General features: G+C 48.2%; 1 protein-coding gene across 2 annotated transcripts; it reads left to right on the top strand.

Moving 5' to 3' along the window:
* The first annotated feature begins 1148 nt into the window (after positions 1-1148).
* GLB1L2 (galactosidase beta 1 like 2) lies at positions 1149-24110 on the top strand. Of its 2 annotated transcripts, XM_017809733.1 has the most exons (19): positions 1149-1252; positions 5711-5908; positions 6124-6192; positions 6515-6610; positions 7786-7894; positions 8169-8261; positions 9760-9841; positions 12463-12527; positions 14393-14477; positions 15028-15165; positions 15753-15833; positions 16040-16146; positions 16520-16666; positions 17098-17169; positions 17982-18060; positions 19212-19299; positions 21076-21190; positions 22808-22924; positions 23393-24110. In XM_017809733.1, the coding sequence occupies exons 1-19, from the start codon at positions 1170-1172 to the stop codon at positions 23477-23479; spliced, it is 1911 nt and encodes a 636-aa protein (XP_017665222.1). In that variant the 5' UTR covers positions 1149-1169; the 3' UTR covers positions 23480-24110. The 2 variants fall into 2 exon arrangements, with proteins under 2 accessions (XP_017665222.1, XP_017665221.1); XM_017809732.1 differs by lacking the exons at positions 22808-22924; positions 23393-24110 and adding an exon at positions 4441-4500 and having other exon boundaries at positions 1170-1252; positions 21076-21225.
* The last annotated feature ends 466 nt before the right edge of the window (positions 24111-24576 follow it).

The raw sequence follows: 24576 nt of genomic DNA, 5'->3' as shown, positions 1-24576 counted from the left end.
GCAGGCCCTGGTGTCTCCTCCCTTGTTTTATGGCACATTGTGCAAAGGGAATTTCTCTTGCAGGGCAGAGGGCAGTTTAGGGTGTGAACACCTGGGGCTCAGCCAGGAACAGCCCCCTGCCCCCGGGGAGACCCCCTGCCTGGGCAGGAGAGCTGCCCTGGGGCACGGGAGGGGGCTCTGGCCAGGGGCTCTGGCCAGCCTCTGGCCCCTGAGAGAGCCAGGGGCTCTCTCAGGCTGGGGTTTCTATCGGGATTCTCTCTTCGGGATCTCTACTGGGGGTCTCTGCCAGGGGTTTCTCTCTGGGGTCTCCCTTTACTGGGGGTCTGTATCCGAGGTCTCTCTCTGGGGTGTCTCTGCAGGGTCTCTATGGGGGGGTCTCTCCCCAGAGTTTCTCTCCAGTGTCTCTCCTGGGGGTCTCTCTCCGCGGGGGTGTTAGTCGGGGAGTCTCTCCCCAAAGTCCCTGTTCAGGGTCTCCATTGGGGGTCTCTCTCCGGGGTCCCTGCCCGGGGACTCTCTTGGGGGTCTCTCCTTGGAGTCTCTCCCGACGTCTCTGTCAGGGGTCTCTCTATTAGGGGTCTCTCTTTTAGGGTCTCTTTCCCCGGGGTCTCTCCCTGGGGTGTCTATCGGGGGTCTCTCTATTGGGGGTCTCTCCCCGGGGTGTCTATCGGGGGTCTCTCTATCGGGGGTCTCTCTATTGGGGGTCTCTCGCCTGGGTGTCCATCGGGGGTCTCTCTATCGGGGGTCTCTCTATTGGGGGTCTCTCTCTCCCCGAGGTCCCTATCGAAGGTCTGTCCCCGGAGTCTCTCCCAGGGGTGTCTATTGAGGGTCTCTCTCCCAGGTCACTCCCGGGGTCTCTCCCGGGGTCTCTATCAGGGGCTCTCTATACCGGGGGTCTCTCCCCCGGGGTCTCTCCCGGGGGTCTCCCCCGCTCCCTCGCAGGCCCCGCCCCTCCCGCGCGCGCGCGGCATCCGCAGCCAATGGAAGGCGGGGGCGTGCCCATTGGGCGTGTCCCGGCGGGCCGGGCGGCCAATGGCGTGCGAGCCCCGGGTCGGGGGCGGGGCCGGGCGGGCGGGGCGCGGGCGCTGTGCGCGCCCGGCGGGTCGGGGGTTCGCGGCCCGGGGGGTCCGGGCGGGCCGGGGGCCGGTGGGCTCGGCGGGGTCCCCCCGGCCATGTGGCCGTGCGGAGGGCGGCGGCAGCGCCGCCTCGGGGCCGCCGCGCTGCTCCTCTTCGTGGTGTGGCTGCTGCTGCGCAGGTGAGACCCCGGCGGGGCGCGGGGAAAGGAGGGAGGCGTGCGGGGGTCGCGCCCCCGGCGGGGCAGGCGGGCGGGCGGGGGGTCCCCGCGGGCGGCGGCGGGGAGGGGTTGGGAGGGTGGCGGTGCCCTGCTGGGAGCAGGCCCTGCCCGCCGGGAATGGGGTTGGCTGCGGGAGAACTGCGCATGGATGGATGGATGGGATCGGGGCCAGGGGGGGGACACGGACGGTTATTAACGGAATTAACGTAATTAACGGCTGCGCTCCCCGCGCGCTGCCGGCGGATTAACGTGCGGGGGGCCAGGCTCGGTAGAATCACATCTTGTGAGATCAGAGACCCCCGCTCCCATCAGCGTTCCTGCGGCCGAACGGGAGCGTGGGAAGGAGCGGAGCGAGCAGCGCTGCGGCCGCGCCGGAATTACCTAAAGCTTTAAATAAACGCTGCACCTGATACCCACCGCTCTTGTCCGTCTCCAGAAGTAATGGCTGGGGGAAGACCCGTTGCCAGCGCCATAAATCAGGTTCTCTGTTGGGCAAATGCTCTCCTGCCGACCTTGGCTCCGGAGAGGCTTTACATCATCGCCGTGCTGATGGATGATGCACTTTGCAAATCAATCGCTCCCGCGGATCTAACCCAGCTCTGGAGCTCTCCCTGATGTGCTCGCACAGTGTTGTTTCCCCTCTCTCCAGCCCGTTCTGGGTCTGGCTCTCCCCGTCCCGTGTCCCCATATCACCGGTGGCCACACGGATGGAGCAGTGTGGTGCCCAGGGGTCGTGCCCACCTCTCCTGTCTAACCCTGTTATCTTCCTTCTTCTGCTCCTGTTTGCACACTCCAGGCCAGCAGCTGTTCCTCTGGAGCCCACCTGTAATACCAAGAAGTTATTCAAGGTTCTAGCTTTGATCCCGTGTGTTTTGGGGGTTCATTTCGGGGGTGATGCTCTTTCCTGGACGAGCGTGTCCCCTATTACAGCCAGAGGTGCACAGTGGCTTCCAAGTGACAGGAGCTCTTCCTGACAATGAAATGCTGGAGATATACATGGAAATATATGGAGGTGGAATATACAGGCAAGGGAAGATGTAGTTATTTATTGCCACTTGGTTATTTTATAATGGGTTCCTAAATTTGTAGTCAGAAGTTACTGCTCAGAGCTATGGGAAAGCCTTGATGAATCTTTGCATAATTAGAAGCAAAATTCTTTTACAGCTGGCCCTGGGTTTGTGCCACGTGGGTTCTTAGAGAGGATTATTGCAAACCAATACCTGATAAAGGCAGGGGAGTCTGTCTCCTGTAAGAGTGTATCCATAAAACACTGTATTCATTGGTACATGGTGTTTACCTCCATTGTCCAGGTCACCTGGGAATAAACTGTGCTACAAAATGTGGTGATTTTTACCCCAGCCTTGTGAATGGGCTCCAGGGGCTTGTGAGGCAGGACAATGAGCTGGGAGCAAGGGCAGCTCAGAGCTTTCACTTTTCTGTGGCCAAGAGGAAGCCCAGAATAAACAGCAAAGCCCTGTGAGGCAGGTCCAGTGGAGCTTAGGGATTAGCTGCAAAGTCCCTTGTCCTCTGCAGCACATCCTGTAGCATCAGCAAAGCGAGTTAATGGTCTCCAGGCTCTTTCCCCTGGTACGACTTTTTTTTTTTTTTTTTTTGCAATAGCTTTTTCTCCCAGCTGTTCTGGAAATGTGGTGGTTCAACACCAAAGCCTCTTTTGCAGAGAGGACTTCATCTAGGTTTGTGTCTTACAGCTGTCTGGTTCAGAAGTTAACTGGGACTTTCCTATTCCATGTGTCATATTTTGCACTTCAAATTCCATCTTATAAACACAGATCGTTTCATTAAGGACTAACTTGTCCGTCCCAGTTTCACAGTCTCAGTTCTGGGGTGCTTGGTAATAGAATGATATTTTTTGCAAAAAGAAAAGGAGGCTTCCCTGAAGCAGAGATGAAATCAGAGACTCACAGAATCCCAGAATGGTTGGGGTTGGAAGGGACCTTAAAGATCATCTTGTTTCACCCCCTGCCACAGTCAGGGACACCTTCCACTAGACCAGGTTGCTCCAAGCCCCGTCCAACCTCGCCTGGAACACTTCCAGGGATGGCTGTTGAGGGACAAAATAGGCCAGTAACCTTTAGCAAAGCAAAAAAAGGTTCTTTGCAACCTGTGCTGTCATTATAGAAGTGAGAAAAAAATCTCCTGGGAGCTATAAATTGCTCTCAGGAGGAAGCACAGAGCCCAGGTAGACTTTAAACTGTGGCAATCCAACTCTGGATTGCTCCAGAATGAAGCTCTGCTGAGTCACACAAGTGTTTTTTCTGAAGTTACCTTAACAGATCCTAATAAGAGATGTGATTTCAGGATATCTAAGATAATATGTTGAAAATATTGGGAGCTTGGGAGCTTCCCACCAGTCCTTCTTGGTGAGAAAAAAATACTAGAGCTGGGGAGTTTTAAGACAGGAAACTTGATGGAAATGTGCCAAGTTAGTTATGCCCAGGATTAAGAAGATGAGCTTAAGTGATTAGTTTATTTTTATCTGGCTGTGTGTGCTTCCTGAGCACAGCCTTCATTCTGGCACAGTCTGCAGTACTTCTGTGTACAGGGTAATTTTGGGCTCTGTCTAGCTCAGAAACAACTGGGAAACTTAGATATTTTCCAACCTAATCTTTAAAAATTGAAGTTTTGCATCTCCAGACCCCTTTGAGCTTTCCACCTCAGACTTGCCAGCAAGAAATAGAAGTAGATGCAGCTGCTGTTTTGGGATCTGAATTGCTGAAGTTACAATCTGTGTGGGATGGTTCTAGCAGAATGGAAAGGCAGGTGGCCACAGGATGTCCTGTGGTGGACTGAGAACCTCCTCCCCTGCTGCTGAAATCCCTGGTCATTCCTTGGGAGCAATGCTGCCATTTCCCAGCCTCACATCATTATTTGGCTGTCCCCACTTTCTTGGGTAGCTGAGCATCTTCTCTCCTGGTCCTACTCAGGCAGTCACCCTTTAAATATGGCAGATTGGTATTTTGCACTGATTTCTCCTGCTTTGAGCTGCACTATCTTCATAAACTGTTATTATTACACCACGTTCTGAATGGATACATCACTGTCTCCTTGCTCAGCACTGTTTCTGTGAATGGTTTGGCAATGAATGTTGACTGAAGGCAGTGAATATCTAATCTGGCTTCCTTTTCCAGGTACTACCCCTGCCTGCTGCCGGCTGTCTCAGAGCCCTGTGAGAATGCTGTGCTACACAGGTACCCTCTGAGCTTGTCAGCCAGCCCGTGCAGTACCCTGGAAGTCTTAGATTTAGTTCCTTTGTAGTCTCCTTGTCTTGTCAGAGGACAGGCAGTCACTGGAGGCTGCTGGTTTGCAATCCCACGAGCTCTGAGCCATCCTCCCCCTCTGCTAATAACTGCTTTACACATAGTGTAGCCAACAGCTGAAGGCTTAGGTGCTCCTCTCTTCTCTCAGTGCGATGTTTCTCCCAAATGTGTGGGTCACTCTTGCTTTCTGGAGCTGGGAATTCATTCCTCACATCTGGCTCTGATAACAAGCTGCCATTGTGTGACTCTGTGTATTCAGAGTTGTGCAACTGGGGTGGTCTGATGGAGGCAGTGGAACTGCTTTGGAGCTGGGCTGGGTGATGGAATGTTTTCTTGGTTCAGCCAAAATGAGCTGGGGAGTCTGTAAGGCAGTGGGAAGCAGTAACTTGGTGCAGGAACTGACCTGATGGAGCTGTGACAGTGTGAGTGCTCACCCTGGTAAGTGCTGAGGGACTGGTGTCTCCTTTGCTCCAGTTCTTTTGGCAAATAACGTGCAGGAGTTAATAACAGCCATGTGGGCAGAGGTAAGTTTGTGGGGACAGCTGGCTTAGTCTTTCCTTGGTGATGAATATAATCCAGGGGGTTCATTAAATTAAAGAAAAGGTTCTCTGCTCACAGGGAACAGGTGAGGTGTTTTTATTTTTTCCATGCATTGCACTGGAAGATACCAGAGCCCACGAGACATTCAGGATGGCAACACTGCAGTGGGAACAAGGATCTGGAAGTCAGCTACCGTGTGCCATCCACTAAAAGACAGGGAGATCTTAAATTCCATAAGTTATGGAAGTGTTTGTGGATACTGTGAGTGAAAGCTTCCCCATCCTGTGTTTTCAGCAAGTGAATTCCATGCTCTGTGCCTGAGCAGGGCTGCATTTCAGCTGTAGAGTGTGGCAGAGTGGCTTGGGGCATTCAGGATGGAAGCTGCTCGTGAAATGAATATCAAATCCACATCTTAGGAAGATCTCCCAACTGTTTTATAGTCTTCTGAGCAATCTACATGCTCTGTGTGATAAAGAGTGTGGTTTACTTAAGAAGCAGGAAGGCCAGAGCTGGTCTTGCTGGGTGAGGTGGAAGGAGCAGCCTGTCCTGGGGGGACACATCCCTTCCCCAGGATGCTCATTTGTGTCTCTCTCTCTTCCAGGTTTAACTGGAGTGAGCTGACCCCTCTGGGGCTGTGGGGAAGGACCCTTGGCTTGCAGACAGAGAACTCCCAGTTCCTGCTGGAAGGAATGCCTTTCCGCATTTTTGGGGGTTCCATGCACTATTTCCGAGTGCCCAGGGAATACTGGGAAGATCGGATGCTTAAAATGAAAGCCTGTGGCTTAAACACCCTCACCACGTAAGTGCCCTCCCTCCCCAGGCTCTGTCCAAGTTCCTCACAGCCTCTCCCCTCCTCTGGGGCACTTTGTCATTAATTCCAGTGGGTCCTAATGTTATCAGTGCATCTTATTGCGAGAAAAGACATAAAAAAGAGAAGTGGGGCCTCAGCTTTTCTTTCTAAGCATCCCAGACTGCATTATCCTTCACCTCCCCTGCCCTAACTCTGCCTTTCAGGTACGTGCCGTGGAACCTCCATGAGCAACAAAGAGGGAAGTTTGACTTCAGTCAAAACCTGGATCTAGAGTATGTGGTACAGACAGCTCTGCTATTAAATACTCCTGTTTGGTGGGAGGGGGTGTGGGGGGGGGTCTGGATGAAGATGTCATTTCCAGCTCCTGAAGCAAAGCTCTACCTTGTTCAGGCAATGGGGACTTAAATTCCTCCCTCTGCTTTCTGGAGTTCTGGGAACTTAACGGGTTTAGCACCAATCCAGCATAGTTGGATTGCTTCATCAAGCAATTCCCTGCTGGTTTGGGTACCTGAATTTCATGGTGCTTGGAATATTAGGAGTGTGTGGGGCAGGGATTCTGCAGGCAGACAGTAATGCTGCTCTCTGGATCTCCAGGGCCTTCCTTTCCCTGGCAGCTAAAAATGGGCTGTGGGTGATTCTGCGTCCTGGACCTTATATCTGCTCAGAATGGGACCTTGGTGGTCTGCCCAGGTAAGTGTGTAAATAATTCAGCTGAGGGAAGCATTTGGGACAAAAAAACCCAACTCCCTGATCATACAGCTGAGCCTCCTTCAAAGGAATTACTTTGGAATGGCTGGCTGCTGGATGGGGATATTTATTTTCTGTGTCCCCAAAGTGGGTGAATATTCATTATCTTACTGAGCTCCTCTAATATTTTTCTTTTTTTGGCTGTTTATCTTTAAAATGATAATTGTGTTATGGCATAATGCTTACAGCAAGAAAACAACTGGGGGAACCCATCTATTGTCGTTGCACCTTGACAGTCTGGGAACAGTATTTGCAGCTTGGTGTAAGAATTTGCTTCATCTCAGATCTATTTTAAAAGTCCTGCTAGAACATCTGTATTAATGGGTGGCAGTAATAAAGACCCATAACTTTCCAGCCTCCTGTTGTACTGTCCCCTAAAGCACACTCTGTATTTTCCCCTCAAGCACACAGCTTGCTCTAAGAGGCTCTGAGAGCTGAGGTGTTGTCACGTCACCCACGTGTTTTTTTTATCAGACAGATTAAAAATTCTGATAAAGAGCAACGGTGCTATTCCCATTTTATGGATGATTTTGTAAGCCTGCTGAGCTGCATTTAGCATAGAGGAGTTGAGTCTTTCAGGCCTCTGGAAGGATATTAGTTAATCCCCCCTTTTGCAGAGACAAGGAAGGCACAAGCTCACTCTGTTTAAATGGTTACAGCACTATATTGTTGTGCTCTTCAACAAATTGCCCTTTTCTGTGTTAAACCCAAACAGAACTAAGTCTTGTAAGTAGAAACAATGGGAACAATGACTGGAAGCTTTGTTTTGAGCCATGTTTGGGATCTTTATGAAGGAGCACTTGGTTGTAGAGCGCCCTTGGGAATGCAGGGAATTCCAGAGTAACCTTTAGAGAGATAAGGTTAGCCCTTGAAATATTTGGGCAAGTTTATGAAATAGTTTAGGCCTGAAGTGCAGAACAAAAAAGAGGGGAAGAGATTGGCAATTGGAGCCTGGGGTGATTTGAAAGTGTGAGTGGTGGGGTGTCATTGGCACTCCCGGTGTTGTCCACTGTGGCACAGGAACACCAGTGATTCCTGCCCAGCTGTGGCTGATGTTACCTCTGGCAGCTCGACTGGGCAGGAGACTGGAACACATTCTGTTTGCTGCTTTTCCACAGCTGGCTGCTGCAAGACCCAGAGATGCAGCTGAGGACAACCTACAAGGGCTTCACGGAGGCCGTGGACGCCTATTTCGATCGCCTGATGCGTGTTGTTGTCCCTCTCCAGGCAAGTACAACCCTCTGCCCTCCCCAGGGGTGGGCACTGACTGCCCAGTGGCTGGGAGCTCTGTGTAACTGCAGCAGGCTGAAGCAATGACAGAAGTACCAGTTTTGCTCTAGGAACCAGCAAGGGCTGTAGTTGTGTCTGTTTGGGAGCATGGGAGGGCGGAGCTGAGTCCATCTGAGATTGGTACATCTTTCCTGCAAGACACTGCCACTGTGATTTTGCTCCCTGGGATTAGAAATCGTGATGAACAACAACTCCCTTTTGCTGCCCACAGTACAAGAGAGGAGGTCCCATCATTGCAGTGCAAGTGGAGAATGAATACGGTTCCTACGCCAAAGACCCCAACTACATGACCTATGTCAAAATGGTAATGGTGGCACTTCTGCTGCTTTCTGTGCTCAATCTCTCCCCTAAACCACCTTCCTGAGAGTGTGTTCTTTCTTCTGAATAACTCTGAGAGTGGCTTCAGAGACTCTTGAAAGCGTCAGTCCCTAATGCAGCTGCATTTCCCAGGATGTTTCTTCCTGGAGTGGAAGAGAAGGCACGTGGCCTTCTCAGTGCTGATAAGCCTGTGTTCTTATGTCTTCCAGAGCAGAGGGTGATAGGGAAATAGGGAATATCTGCATTGCATAGCTGGTCTTGAAGAAGCTCCTCCTAGGGGGTCCTGTTTTGCTTCTCTTAGATGACATTAGATAAAGTTTTCTCTTTTTGACTTTCCTGGGAGGAAGGTTGATGTGAACCAGCACACTCCTAAACTTGTGTAATCTGGGGCTCAGCATCAGGCAGGTTAATTTGCCTAAGGCCTCCTTTGCCCCTGTCAAAAAGAGATCAGACTGTGCCCTGGCTCCTGCCTCTGAGTGGGTGATAAGGAGTTGACCTGTGCCCACTAGGACAGCTTATCCTGGTGGATCTCACAGCAGGCTGACCTGGTTGTTTGCCCCCAAAGTCAGGCAGATAACAAGATCTGCAGTGTGTCTTAACAGGTTTATTGTTTAATTTCTTCTCACTGAATGCTTAAGAGTGTTGCTGCATGTGAAGGAGGCCACCCCTCCAGTGTGTATGTACTATAAATTGTGTTTCCTGCTACAGCTTTATCAGATCTTTCTGTAACCGTTTGGGTACTTCAGCTTCACCCTGAGGCTCAGGTTGTCCTGTTGCTCAAGGTGTACAGAGGTTCTTCAAGCAAATAAATCCCGTGGCAGGAGTGTTAATCTGTTAGAGCTGGGCCTGCTCCTGCACCAGCTCCACCTCATGGAGTGATGTCACTTTGCCTACAAGGTTAAATAGGAAGTGTATGTACAACAAGTTACAGATATAATGCCAAACAAATGGTTTTCAGAGCCCTAAATGGGCTACAGAGACTCTGGGGGGGGTCTGCAAACTCATCCTTGCTTTTCCATGGCTCAGGGAGGAAAGAGCTTGGGCTGCTCCCCAGACTTGTCAGGACAGATCCCCTTGCCAGGCCTGTGGGTGTTTTTTTGCAGTGCTGTTTCATCATATTCTGGGGTTGTGTGCAATTTGCACCCGAGGAAGTGGAGTGGTTAGAGATGAAAATGTGGGAAAGCAGGATTTGCAGGGATTCCTTTTTGGTGGGAGTGGGATCTGATGTGAGGTGGGGCTCTTATTCTTTGTTCTGGTTCGAGCCTCGGGCTTTGAATGTGGCAAAGTGATTAATTCACATCTAGCATATATGGCCAAGTTGCAATCTTCCTGGAATGAAATACTCATCAAAAAGCACCCCCAACTCACACAAAACCTCAAATCCCTGTCCTTACCTCACTCTTTTGAGTGCACTGCCTTTGCCTTCCCAAAGGTGAAGGCCATGAAAGGTGTATTGACAATGGCTTTTCCTCTTTTTACCTTAGGCCCTGCTAAAGAGAGGGATTGTGGAACTGTTGATGACCTCAGACAACAAGAATGGGCTGTCATTTGGCTTGGTGGAAGGAGGTATGTGCTGGTAGAGACAAGGTAAGGCTGTGATCCTTGGGAAACGTGGCTTTGGAAGGAGAACAGGACACTTCATGCACTAAGCTGCACCCACCAAGTGTGTTCTGTCAAGTCCAGTCCCTTCCCAGAAAGGTTTAGGTGTTTTTTTCCATGTGAGGTACAACACAGGATTGGCCATCTGTACTTCCCAGTGACTCAGGAGATGGCAGCACCCAGCATTTCTTGTTATTTTGCCAGATTACAAGGCTGAAAATACTGCTTATTGCTTCATTTCAATGTATATTAAACAAGGACCTCAGCAATTACTAGCAGTAGTAACTTATTCCTAAGATAGCTGCTTTGCAATTAAAAAGAGAAGAAAAAAGTCCATCAGAAGCTTGAGTCTGAATTCTAACATTCTGTAAGTTTACCAGTAGTTTGTGGGGCAGCTTTACCTTCTCAGCAAGCTTGTTTTGGATGAGCAGCCTTAGGCAGGTAAAGGAGGGGATCCGATGTGCACAGTGCCAAAGGATGGCTATTTTCCCTTTTAAAAAATTTAATTCTGTTAAAGTTTAAAAATGCTGCTTCCACCCTTCTCCTTTTCCTTGTGAAGAAATGGAGGTGCACCTGTCTCAGTTCCACTGAGCCCTAAAATCTGACTGTCTGGGGCACAGTGTAACACTGATTCTCTGATTTCCAGATCATTTCAGCTGAGATTTACTCTGTGCTTGCCCTCTGATCTCTCCTGTGTTCCCATTGCCTGCCTGAGGAGTTGCTTCCCTGAATGAAGTGTTTGCAGGGTGCAGACTTGGAGTGCTCCTGTCATCACTCAGTCAGAAATAATGTTAATTTTCTAATCTCAACCATGGAGATGGTTAAAGGGGAAGACTTTCCTCTCTTTTTTTTCCCTCCTCTTGTTTTTGTATGACAGTATGAGAGGGACAAAGTCAGTAAGTGAAGTCCACGGGCCTTCACCAGTAGGGTGATGTTCTCATTTGGGTTTTTTTGGGTGTGCAGCAGTTTTCAGCTGCGACCACACAGAGTCACTCTCTCCCTGCCAGAGAGCTGGAAGGAGAAGGGCTGGTGTGGAAATTCCTGCCTAGCCCTCATCTCCTGAGGGAATCTTTGCTGCCTCAGAGCTCCTTCTTGTTTGGAGTTGCCTTTTCTGGTGTGTTCATGCTGAGAGCTCTTGGATACTGATTTGACTCCTGGATGTCACAACAATCTGCTCATCAGAGTCAGAATGTCAGGAATCAGGTGTGTGGAATAACTGAGGCTCCAAGTGGGGCAGAAGCAGGGTGGGTAGGAAGGAACTAAAGGAGAATCAGGATCACTTCCCATCTCTAGAATTGTCCAAGGCCAGGCTGGATGGGGCTTGGAGCAACCTGGGATAGTGGGAGGTGTCCCTGCCCATGGCCCAGGGACAAGATGAGCTTCAAGGTCCCTTCCAACCCAAACCATTCCATGATTCCAAGCTGGGTGGCTCTGCTCTGACCTGGTACAGCCCTTCTGGGGCTCATGGGTGACAAAATAAAGCCTCTGGTGTCCCTCCAGGACCGTGGTGGGGAGTGGTGTGTATGTGGGGTCCTGTGAGAAGGATCAGCAGGGCTTTGGGGACTCTCCATTTTCATGGTGTGCTGTTAATCTGCATGAAAAGCAGAGCTGGGCTTGTTCTCCTTCAGGATTGCCAACTAATGTATTACATCAGTGCTAAACCCACGTTTTGTTTTGTTCTCCCTTCATGTTTTCTGTGCCAGTTTCTTTAGCTCAGCACAGTACATAGATCAGCCTCTTAAAATCAAGGTATAAATAGTGAGAAGTGAGCATTTTCTTCTGTAAATATTCTGTTTGAAGTGCTCAGTCTGACACAACTGGGGCTGGACTTGATCCCAGCTCTCTTGTAAGAAGTTGATTTTTAATACAGAATCATATCACTGCTCCTGCATTTTCAAAGTTGGAAGAAATATCAGTGTGACCACAGGCTAGAAGAGGATGAAAATAGTTCAAATGTGTGCCAGGGGCTGAAACACTGATCCCAGATTAGTGTCTTCTGTCCTGCAGGCAGGAGTTCCCACTGCAGGGCCTGAAGATCCTGCAGCACACACAGCTGGTTTCCCTGCTCTGCACGGGGCAGAAGCACAGAAAACTCTTCCAATTCCAATTCTCTCTGGTTCACTTGTCCTGTGGTTCCTCTCGCTCACCCCCACAGACATGACAAGCTGTAGGATATTGCCTGGGTAGCAATTCCTGCAGCTAAAGCCTGAGAGATCAGTGTGGCATCCACACAGGACTTTCTGATAAGTTTGCCTTTATGTGGTGCCTTTTATCTGAGGATCTCCATGTGCTTTACAGGCTCTAATTAAAGCTTGTGACACCCCCCAAGCTGCTCTGATGCTCTCTCTTTCTAGTAGCTCTGAACATTGGAGCTAAATGATGTCCTGCAAGGATTCCACTGTGTGCTGTGGTTCAGCTGGATTCTGCACACCAAGCAAAGACTTTGATGGGAAATTTCTGAGGAGGTTATTTTGGTGGTTCAGAAGATGTTCCAGTTCCCCCTGAGCTTGTGCTGGGCTAATGCCTAAAGAGATGGTCTTGTACACTTTGTCTGAGTCTAAATTAATACATTTTTCTTTTCCCAATAGCACTGGCCACTGTTAACTTTCAGAAACTGGAGCCTGGGCTACTGAAATATCTGGACACAGTACAGGTAAGATGCAGAAAGACATTGTTCATGCAGGTTGTCCAGGACAGCATTAGAAGTGAAGCACTGAGAGTCTGTCTGGGCTTCATGTGTTGGTTTGGGGCTTCCTTCTCATCAGGCCAAATCCTTCTGGAATCAGTGAAGGAGGATTTAACTGTGCTGTTATCCAGCACCTTTCCATCCAGCTGTGCCCTGTGTGTAGCTCTCAGGGGTTGGATGCTCAGTAACATCCTAGTTCACAATTGTCAGACCTCTCTCCTGCAGTTCCATCATCTTTTTCCCAAACTCCTTTACCCTGATGCTGTGGCTGCTCTCAGGAGGGTGTTTGCAGGCTGCTGCTCTGCTGCAGTTTTCAGGGTGCAGTGTCATGGGTGTTGCAGTCACCCCCAAAACCTCTTTCAGTGTAGACTGAGGAAGTTTTAGTGTGTCACTTGAGCATCTTTAACCCCCTGTGCTGTCAGAGAGGTGGATCAGGGAGGGAATTGCCTGATGAACACTTGACATGAAAAGTGTCCTGATTGTGATGAGGGAGTAGTGAGGGAACAGCAAGTTTTGGTTTTAATGACAGGTTGTCTCTCTCTTTGCATCCTCTGTCCTCTTCCCTTTGCTCTCCTTGCTCCAAATGAAGGATGTGAACAGCTGACATCTGCCCCCAGCCCCAATCAATTCTCTTCTCACCCCTTCCCTTGGCTTTTTCCTGGGCTGTGGAAGGAAGCCTTGCTGCTGGATGTTTAATCCTACACTTTGCATTTGTTTTCTTTTCCTGTGCTGGCAGAAGAGGCTCTGCTGCATGTGCTTTCACCTTCTTTAGGTCTTCTAAAATTCTCCAAACCCTGCAAATGAACAGAAGGTGGCACCTTCCCCACCAAATGAATGCAACATGGCCCCAAAAAAGCAGCTCCTCCTTTGCCACACTGACTAATTACAAGATAGGAAGCCTGTTATTCATGTTTTTAGGGATTATTAAGCTGTGTTATCTTTTCCTTGTTATGGGCTTTGTTCCAGAGGGTGATAAAATTCCTTCTGTGACTGGTTTACTGGGGATGGATTGATTCAATGTATTTCCAAGAGCTGCTCCATACCTGGGACATTTAGGTGATTACAGGCAGTTGTTTTCTCCTAATGAAATACAAGTTGCTTTAATGCCACTTACCTTGGCCAATTCCTGTGGCATCAGGTAGAGCCTCTATCCAATAAAAGGCAAAATTGACTGGAAATGAAGCCCACGAGGCTGGAGTGGCAGCACATGTTGTCCTGTCTGGGTGGAATTCTGCAGGAGCTAAGGGAGCTGGCAGGGGGTGACAAATGGGAAGCAATTGCTCTGTGTGCAGAGCCTTTAATGAAGACCTAATTCCTGCAAAGGCTAATTCTTCCCTGCCAACACCATATGCAGCATTAAAAAGGCATTAACAGCTAAGGTCTGCTGTTCTACCTTGGCAGGCACTGCCTGCCCTGCACCTGCAAACTCTCAGCTGGCAGTGGCATGGCACGTAAGCAGACATTTATAAATGTGGATTTCTAGCAGAAACTAAACAGGGACAGTTGGTTTGTCTTTTTTTTTTTTGCTACAGCTCTACCAAACAACAGCGTCCAGAATTGTTTGGTCTCACCTGATTGTGTGCTGAGGTTTTTGCTTTGTGCAGAGGCACAAAGCTTTGCTTGCCTGTTCTGGGCATTGGTGTCCCACAGCATCTTGTTCCTCACATGTCCAGAGCTCCTTAGCTGCCTTTTGTCTGTGCCAGTTGAGAAGAAAACACTCTTGTAAAAACCATTTCACTGAACTGAATTTGAACAATGCTTCTCTAGAAAACAGGAGTGAGTGCAAGCCTGCCCTGAATGCATTTTGACTCTGTTTTTTCTTTTTGACACAGAGAGATCAGCCAAAGATGGTGATGGAGTACTGGACTGGGTGGTTTGATAACTGGGGAGGCCCTCACTATGTCTTTGATGCAGATGGTGAGCACCAAATTCTGTCCTTGCAGGCAGGGGAGCATTTTACCTCCTGTAGGAATATGGTGAATTTAATCCTCTTGCAAGTGTAGCACCTTCTTGGTGGTTAAAAGCTCATTAGAAAGACTAGTGCTAAAAAAATAAACCAACAGCTCCAGAACCTCCAGGGCATCTAAAGTGCAGTGAAAACAGAGCTATATAAGACTGTTTTAATGACTCTCTTATCCTCCTGCAATTGTCTTTGTAATTGGGTCATTAGTGTGTTCAGTTTAGGAGTCTGGCTGAGTAGTCCTTTGAACTCCTCTGCTTAAAAGCAAAATTCCTGCTGGAGTCCATGACCTTTACCCTTTTTCACTTAGAGGAGAGGATTATCTGAATGTATGAATGTGTCCCAAAGTGTCAGTACAAGATACAAACCACGACACAAATCACTGTAATTGCACAGGGGTGGCTGGCTGACAGGGACCAGGGTGTTTGTGTCTGCTTTGAGTTCCTGGCTGTGTTACAGCCCAGATTTGTGGTCTGTGGCCCCTCTGGCACTGCCCTTCCTTTGCAGAAATGGTGACCACCGTGGCCAGTGTCCTCAAAACAGGAGCATCCATCAACCTCTACATGTTCCACGGAGGCACCAACTTTGGCTTCATGAATGGGGCTCTGGAAGCTGATGAGTACAAGTCAGATGTCACCAGTTATGGTGAGTTTTCTGCCACTGCCCTGCCTGTGGTGGGAGTGCAGCTCTGACTCCCCCTGGGCTAGTGACAGTGACAGAGACATGCTTAGAAATGGTCAGTAGGACCCCTTCTCATAAAAAAATGAGCTCAGAAGCAAATACCTGTCTAACAGAAGGGTTTACATTAGTGTTTCCTATTTCCAAACCCATTTCAGGATGTGGAGGATCCCCTTATTAGTTGTAAACAGAAGCAGCACAGATGATGACTTTGCTTCTCTTCTTTCTAGGGAGGGATGATGTTCCAAGATACCATTCTGGTTTTTGATTTTACCAAGTCAAATTGTACCATAAATCTCTCTTCATCCCAACAGCCTTTTGTTAAAATGCTTAATTGTTGACTTTATCCTGTGTGAAATTCTGGATTATGTGCAAATTAGGTCTCTAAAAGTATGTTGCTCCTTCACGAATGGCTCTTCTCCAAATTAGTGGTTGTTTAGTGACATTCACTCAGCTTAAAGTGCCATGAAAATTGTGACTTGGGCTTTTACTTCTTGCATGAAGCTGTCCCAGAGCTGCTGTATGTTTTTAAATCACACGTGCTGCTTTTCCAGACTATGATGCTGTGCTGACAGAGGCTGGAGACTACACATCCAAATTCTTCAAGCTCAGGCAACTCTTCAGCGTGATCATAGGTAATTATAAACCCAGGAACCCAGATACTGTTCTACCCACAGTGTTAAATGAGGGAATTGTTTAAACTGGCCCTTCTGCTGGAGTTGGTTGGTTGGCTGGAGGTTATTTCCAAAAGATGGGAGAGGGACCAAAGGTCTGGAGGGGCCTTAAATGTGTGTTGGCTGAAATCATTGTTCCATCTTTCTCTTTTTTTTTTGCACCCCAGGCCATCCTCTTCCTCTGCCTCCCATGATTGAAAGCAAGGCATCCTATGGTGCAATCCTGTTGCATCAGTACATCTCTCTCTGGGATGTGTTACCATCTCTCTTACAGGTAGGAACACCTATTTTAATGCATCTCAGACCTAAAAGGCATCACCTCTTGGGTGCAAAAGGCAATTAGTGCACTGGCTTGTTATCCCACGAGGAGAAGGTTGGGGAATGTTTTGTCAAGAATATGTAAAAGAAGCAAATCTTTTTTTTTACTGCTACTTCTGTTCTCTTGGGACTCCAGTTCTGCAAGTCCTTGGCTCCCTTTTCTGGTACTTTGCTGTAGCTTTCAGAGAGCCATGAGGGAATTAGGGTTGGAGCAGCTCCCAGGAGGCTCACAGGGAGATGCACCCTGTGGCAGAGAGTAAACCTGTCTGAAACGAGCCTGGCAGTGCTGAGAAACCACTCCTGACGTTCCTTTTGCCTCTCCTTTGCAGCCCATTAAGTCAGAATTTCCTGTTAACATGGAAAATCTGCATCTAAACGACAGCACTGGGCAGTCCTACGGGTATGTGCTCTATGAGACTGTCATTTTTGGTGGTGGCCAACTGCACACAAGGAACCACGTCCGTGACAGAGCCCAGGTAAGGACCAGAGGGCAGCTGGGACTCACTGGGGTGGGATGGAAATGCTTTGGTCTGGAAAACCAGGCAGGAAATGGGGGGAAATGTGAGCTTGTTAAATTAGGAGTGTGATTCTCTCTTTCCAGTTCTCACCTAAGCCCCAACCCTTACCATTTGTAATTAAATTTGAGTTTCCAGTTTACTAAAACTTAAAATATCTTTAAACTTGAGAATGTTGAATATTCTGAGAAATACTGTGATTTTATTTATTTTATTTTATTTTTTTTTTGTCCTGCCTGGACTTGAATCAGTGACACATTTGTGGACACTGAGTTCTGGTTTCAAGTAGAGAGACTTTTCTCCCCAAATACAACTTCAGTTAACCTGTGCAAGACATGGTTATAGTAAAATTGATGTGAAGTTGCTCTTGTCTCGTGTGCTCTGTTGTGCAGGTGTTTGTTAACACTGTGTATGTGGGTGAGCTGGACTACAACACAGTGGAGCTCTTCATTCCTGAGGGACAGGTAACTAGCTGGGGGTTGCTCACAGCAGCAGTGTGTGGATAACAGAGCCAGGATCACTAAAGAGGAATTTCTCTCAGGAAGGCACCTCCCACCTACCCCAGACAAGCTGGTACAGCAGGGAATGGTTGTTGTACCCAAATTGGACACCATCTCACTGCCAAGTTACTGTTTGTGGTGGAAAAGTGGGGTTTGAATACTTTCCCATGGAGAAAATTCAAGTTATTGTAGTCCTTGCTGCACACAATTTGCCAGCCTTCCTGCCACAGCTGCAACTTGGACATCAAGTACCTGTACCCTGTTTGTGCAGGTTAAATCTGTGTAGGCTTCATCTTCCTTAGCACAAAGCAGGTTTTAAGGAGGGTTTGGGGGCTTTTGCACCTTTTGGGTCTCAAATTAAATGAGAGGAGACTGAGGGCAGTGTTAACCTGGCAGGACCTGGCACCAAGACTGATGTATTGATTGAACACATGTCAAGAGAGCTGTGTGTGGCTCCAGGAGCAGGTGAGGGGGTGGATACACCAGTTGTTCTGAAGGCCTGTGGGAGGATTTATGACATTAGCCTGTCCTGTGTCACACTCCATTGCTGGCTCTGTGGGTGATATCCAAATGGGACTTCAAAATTCAACAGTAAAAAAACCCAGAAAACTTCCATGCAGAGGCTGAGAGCTCCTCAGTGCTGGAACTTTAAAATAAAGTGAGAAATGGCAGCTGCCAGAGGTACTGGTGCCACCTTCCCTCCGAAACACCTCTGCTAACCTGGCATTGAGGCTGACACAGCTGGTCCAGCTGATGCTCTTCCTTTTGTTTTTTAGGGATTCAGGCAGCTGAAGCTCCTGGTAGAGAACCGTGGGCGTGTCAATTATGGCCTGGCACTGAATGAGCAGAGGAAAGGTGGGTTAAGTTCTGTGTTCTCAGACTGTCCTGGAGAGTTCTCCTGAGTTTAAGCCCTGCAGAAGTGTCTGTGTGCTTTGCACAGCACCAGACTAAGGGCCCAGTGCAGCTCTCGTGGTGCTGGACATGACTGGGAGTTGGGGGGAATGGTGGGATGGAGGGAATGTGTCAAAAAACGTCATCACCCCCTGTCTGGAGGGTCACAGGTGAAAAGCTGTGGCTGCTTAATGCCTTGCATTAAAGATTCTTCTTTTATAGGGGTACAGCTAAACCCAAGGCCATCACTGAATCTGGCTCTCCTCTGGGTTTCCTAGGTGATGTTCAGATTCCCTTTCTCTTGCTCTGTGAGCATTTCACTTCACAGGGAGAGAAGGAAAATACCTTTTTTAATCTGTGTTTTCCCCCGGGGGGCTGATATTGGAGAATCACACCATTTAAACACTCACACAGTATCAGGAGTGAACTGCATCCTGTTGAGCAGAATTTACTGAAGTGCTCAAGTCTGTCACACACAGTTGTGGAGCTGGAAGAAGCTGAAACCCCAGGATTCTGTTTTAGCAGGGAAACTAGATGCAAAAGCTATATAAAATAGATTAATGGAGTTAGGCACGTGACTGTATTGATTTTATTTAATGCAGAGGAGGTGCTTAGGCAGCCTCAAGTGCAGGACCCAGGCTTTGCCTGCTATAGGGAGAATAGTTATAACAAGAGAGTGCTCAAGGTAAATTACAGATTAAGGTGCCTTAAGATCCTTGGATGAAAAGCACTGGACCAGCACTGGGCATCAGTTCTTGCCCTTGTCATATTTTGCTGTGCCTGTTAGAGAAGTGACTGATTCACTGCTCTAAAAAAAATCGAAATAAACTAAAACCCAACAATACCAACCACCCCCCACCTGCTGCATGTGCCAACAGTGTTTTCTGCTTGGAGTTGTTGAATGACTTGGTGAGTTGAAGCAAAGGAGAGAATGGAGAGGCCAAAGTGTAGTAATGTTCCCCACTCAATCTGGATGAGCAATGGGACCATATGGACTCTAATTCCATTGCAGAACGTGGCTGCTTTCCATCCCCTGCTGTTCCCTGCATTCAAATAGGAAAATCCATCAGCTTTAGCTGTTTTTCAGCTCTTCATTACCCCCATTGCTCTCACAGGCTTAATTGGTGACGTCTTCTTGAATAAAACCCCCTTGAGGAACTTCAAGATTTACAGTTTGGAGATGAAACCTGCCTTCATGAAAAGGTTTGTGGGATTTAAACATTTTTTTTTTCCTTCCTCCTTTGAAACCACCTGTTTACCAGCAGTGCAAAATCTAATAGGGAGCAGCTAAATGTATGAGAAAGGCAACGTGAGGTAACAGCAGGGAGGTGGATTTTTGCACTGAGAAGTTCCTTGCTGATAGATTTGCCTGAAATAGTGCAGAAAATAGTGCTAGATTATCCATACCATTATTTAGAATGAAATGTATTCACTCTGTGGAGGATTTGAAGATTTCCTTGCAGCTTGCAGGTTAGATCAGGTAGGTAAAAGCAGGGCTTAGTCAAAGGGGTGGGTCCCCACATGTTGGAGAAGTTTGGGTCTTTCTGGAAATCACCAGTATGGCTGATATGTTTAGTAATTCAGACTTCAAGGGGTGGACTAATTCTAGAAAGCTACTAATAGTGCATTAACAATCCAGATGGCTTCCTCTCTTCTATGTTATTGTGCTTTAATTCAGGAAAGGAAATCTGTCAGGGGACATCAAGGAGTCTCTGTCAGCAGATACAGAAAATCATAGGCATGTTTAAACCCTGTGGACTCTGGCCATGATCCAGAGAGACTCTTCAGTGATGTTGTTAATACCAGAAAGCAACTTATGAGCAATCCCCCAAGATATCACAGCTCCCCCATTTTGTGTAGGAAGGAGAGAGAGGCAACGTTAAACTCCAGTGGCTTTGCAAAGGAAAAAAGTCCACGTTTGGAAATTTCCAAGGACAATTTTACCAGGTGCTGGGGGGCTGCCTGAAAGATGTTTATTGATGGGGTAACTCCCAAGCTTTTGGGCTGCAGGGTGTTAGAGGAATATTTCCAGTGAGGAACATTTAAAGCAAGTGAGCTGCCATGCCCAAATAAAAGCAAGATTAGTCCCCACTGCCCTCAGTTCCTGGCTGTTGACCAGCAGCACTGGAACACAATCAGCTCACAGTCCCCACGGGGGAGGAGGGAGCAGAGTGTTGTGAAAGGAACTGTCACAGGCTTTTAGTTGAATAATTCAGTAGCAGTCAGGCTGCCCTGGATCAATAACTTCCCTGAGTCCAAGAGGTGCAGCTCCTAAGGGTCAGCAGGAACATGTTCTGACAGAGGCTCAAGGCTTCTGTGGGATTCTATATTTCCTCTTCTGTTTGTGCCTGTGGGGTTCTCCACTCCTTGTTTCCTCTTCTGTTTGTGCCCTGCTCCCAAATTGTTGCCACAGGTAAGAAGTAATGTCAGATTGCCCCTAATTACTGCAAACCTGCAAGGATGTGTTTGTGTTCCTGGGCAGGAATGTCTGGTTTGAATCCTGTCAGTTCTGCAGGTTTTCCTGTAGCAAGCACTGTGGAGGAGGATGGGCACTTCAGCCAACATGAAGCAGAGCTTTTTATCACAGAATCACTGGTTTGGGTTAGGAGGGACCTTAAACTCATCCCATTCCACCCCTCCATGGGCAGGGACACCTTCCACTATCCCAGGTTGCTCCAAGCCCCGTCCAACCTGGCCTTGGACACTTCCAGGCATGGGGCAGCCACAGCTTCTTTGGGCAACCTGTGCCAGGGCCTCCCCACCCTACCAGCCAAGAATTTTTTCCTAATATCTAATCTAAATCTTCTCTCTTTCGGTTTGACTCCCTTCCCCCTTGTCCTGTCACTTGGTATCAGAGTTGGTGGTAGCCCCAGATATCCTTCTCTTGGACCACAAGCTGGGCTCCCAGTGCTGTGACCATGAAGACACAGCCAGGTGGCTCCAGTACACACCTGTCTGAAGTGGGTCCCTCTCTTTCAGCCTGCAGCAAGTTTCTGGATGGAGCTCAGTCCCAGATTACTTTGTTGGTCCAGCGTTTTTCCGTGGAAGGCTGTGGATAGAGCAACAGCCACAGGACACTTTCCTGAAGCTACAGGCAAGTCCTGCTTTTTCTTGATCAAGATTTTTCAAAAGCTGATTAGAGAGACTCTTCTTGTNTAAGAAGTAATGTCAGATTGCCCCTAATTACTGCAAACCTGCAAGGATGTGTTTGTGTTCCTGGGCAGGAATGTCTGGTTTGAATCCTGTCAGTTGTGCAGGTTTTCCTGTAGCAAGCACTGTGGAGGAGGATGGGCACTTCAGCCAACATGAAGCAGAGCTTTTTATCACAGAATCACTGGTTTGGGTTAGGAGGGACCTTAAACTCATCCCATTCCACCCCTCCATGGGCAGGGACACCTTCCACTATCCCAGGTTGCTCCAAGCCCCGTCCAACCTGGCCTTGGACACTTCCAGGCATGGGGCAGCCACAGCTTCTTTGGGCAACCTGTGCCAGGGCCTCCCCACCCTACCAGCCAAGAATTTTTTCCTAATATCTAATCTAAACCTTCTCTCTTTTGGTTTGACTCCCTTCCCCCTTGTCCTGTCACTTGGTATCAGAGTTGGTGGTAGCCCCAGATATCCTTCTCTTGGACCACAAGCTGGGCTCCCAGTGCTGTGACCATGAAGACACAGCCAGGTGGCTCCAGTACACACCTGTCTGAAGTGGGTCCCTCTCTTTCAGCCTGCAGCAAGTTTCTGGATGGAGCTCAGTCCCAGATTACTTTGTTGGTCCAGCGTTTTTCCGTGGAAGGCTGTGGATAGAGCAACAGCCACAGGACACTTTCCTGAAGCTACAGGCAAGTCCTGCTTTTTCTTGATCAAGATTTTTCAAAAGCTGATTAGAGAGACTCTTCTTGTGCACTAGCTGTGACTGAGCTCTGTCTGTAGTTCTGTAGTTCTTTAGTCTTCTTGTGGTCTTGTTATTCTGGGGTGTAGAGTCTCCTCCAGCTGGGAGGTAATTCTGTTCAGTCTGTGGTTGTCCTGATGAAAAATACTGACCCTGCAGAGCTGCTAGTGACCACTTAGTCTTTTTTATTGACATACAAATGCTATTTTCTATTTACTAGAAGACTAATGGGCACAAAAAATAAAGGAAGGACTAGTTTTATCCTCGATGTGATATGGAAAGAGTCACTTCTTTATAGCCATGGCATGAGAGTTGGCATTCCTGTTGTCTTTCTGTGGAAGATTGCTGCTCCTGCACAGAACTTCAGATGAGATATTAAGTATTATTAAACTTTCTCCTCTGACTTCCCTCCCTCAGAGCCATTACTTACTGCTCACTTTCCCATTAATACTTTGCTGTAAATGATGCCAGTCAGCAGCAATACAGTATTTCTGTCACCTGGGAAGGAGGTGAGGGGAGATATTCCATGCTTGGGAAGGAATAAAGTCTGTTCAAAAGGATGAAGTTTCCTGTGCAAGCATGAATCATGAATTGCACATTTTTGAGAGCTTTATCCCTTTAATTAGTACATTAAGGATAACTCCTGTTCAACAGGGCTTACTTAAATGTTCATGGCTTCAGGGATTTGAGCAGGGAAAGCAAGCAGAAAACCTGTGGAAAGTGGCTGGAAAGAATGCAAGTGTGAAAGCAGATTTAGTTTCCTGGGGGGATGTTAACGAGGCAGCAGAGCTGCATCAGTAATTCCATGTTCTGCCTTGATTCCAGGGCTGGGAAAAAGGAGTGGTGTTTGTCAATGGGCAGAACCTGGGCCGCTACTGGAAAATTGGACCTCAGGAAACTCTCTACCTTCCTGGGCCCTGGTTAAAGAAAGGGGACAACGAGGTGAGGGGAAAGGGGGGGATTGCTCTTTGCCTGCTTGTGTTGTTAAAGATCCTGCTCTGAGCCACGTCCCAAAGAGCCAGACATGTACAGGATATTAATTACCCATTTCCAGCTGGAAGCCAGCCCAATAAAGGGAGAGTGTTACCTCCTAAGGTCTGTAAAAATTAGGGAAGGTGCTGCTCTAAAGCTCCTCTGGCTCTGACAACCATTAAGACACTGGCAGCTAAACTTCAAAGCACTGCATCAAGTTGAGAATCAAGACACACCTGATGTGATGCTGGTTCACTTCTGCACCACGTGGTGCCGAGGGAGAATCACGGTTACCGTTCAGACTCGCCCTGATTGATCCCTCTAAGTGATGCTTCCTTCCCCTGCTGTGAGCATGTGCCTTTTCCTCCTAAAAATACTCAGAGTAACTCAGCCTTTGCCTGAAGGAATCCCACTCAGAGATCCCCCTGTGTCCTGCAGATTGTCATCTTCGAGGAGCGCACGGCGGGCCGGATCATCCAGTCCGTGGACATCCCTTACTTGGGAAGGACCCAGTACGTGGACTGAGGAGAGCTGCTCTCCCATGTTTGGTTCATCCTGAACATTCCTGGTTGCATGTCTGGGGACGTGATGGGCATGCTAATCTCCACTAGACCCAGGTAAAGGATTTGCCCTTTGGCAGTGAGTTCAGAGGAGGGGATGGGCCCTGAGGAAGCAGGGTCCGTTGTTTCATGGATGGATGGATGGATGGATGCAGCAGCTCATCTCCCTGGACTACTGAGGACCCACAGCCTGGCTGGCTGTGCATGTTTTGGACCATCTGGTGAATGTAGGGGAGTAAAAAAGGTGCTGGAGGCAGGTGGGAGAGAAAGAAAGAACCGAAGCCATCTGAACCGAAAGCTGAGCTCAGCTTTCCAGTGACTTTAAAACTGTCTTATTACTGGCCTCCTTGTTTTTATAATTAGGTAGGGAGAAAATAGTTGGTGAATGTGTGGGTAATCAGGTGTGGAAAACCATTTTGTTGTGCTTCCAGGCAGATTTTAGCACCTCTCTCTGCAAAGAGGCCGTTATTTGTTCAGTTGTTGGAAGCCAAGGTGGTTGTCAAATGACTTTTAATTTGAGCTTTTTTTTCCCCACTGAGTTTTACGATGGAGGTTGTCTCTCTCTCAAAAGGAAAAAAAAAAAAGTTTTAAAAAGTGAAATGTGTTTTGTCCTCTGTCAAATCCTTAAGTTTTAGGCCAGGCAGGAATGAGAATTTTCAAAGAGGAGAAAAGAATAAGTGAGTCTTGCAGTTCTCTCCCCACCCAGGCTTACACTGTGAAGCACCTAAAAATGAAATTCCTCTTTGTAAAAGGAGCAGGGATCAGATTTTGGTGGGAATAGAAGCAAAGGGATTGTGTACATAGTTACAAATGGGAACACATCCATACTTTCTAGTTAAACCCGCTGGGGGATCTTGGGTCCTGCTTTCTTTTTTTTTTTTTTGTCCCTCCAAGCAGAAACTCAGGATTTAGGTAAACATGACAAGTTGTTTTAACTCACCAGCTGCAGGTCACAGAGGAGCTGCAGCCTCTTTAGGGAGAGGAAGAGATCAAACTCAAGCTGTGAATCCATTCAGAACCTCCAGGGAGTTGCTCAGTCCCTGCTCTCTGTGCCAGGAACAG

The sequence above is a fragment of the Lepidothrix coronata genome, unplaced genomic scaffold (genome assembly GCF_001604755.1).
Source record: "Lepidothrix coronata isolate B3197 unplaced genomic scaffold, Lepidothrix_coronata-1.0 Scaffold27, whole genome shotgun sequence".
Lineage (NCBI taxonomy): Eukaryota > Metazoa > Chordata > Aves > Passeriformes > Pipridae > Lepidothrix > Lepidothrix coronata.
This window is presented reverse-complemented; position numbering and strand designations above follow the sequence as displayed.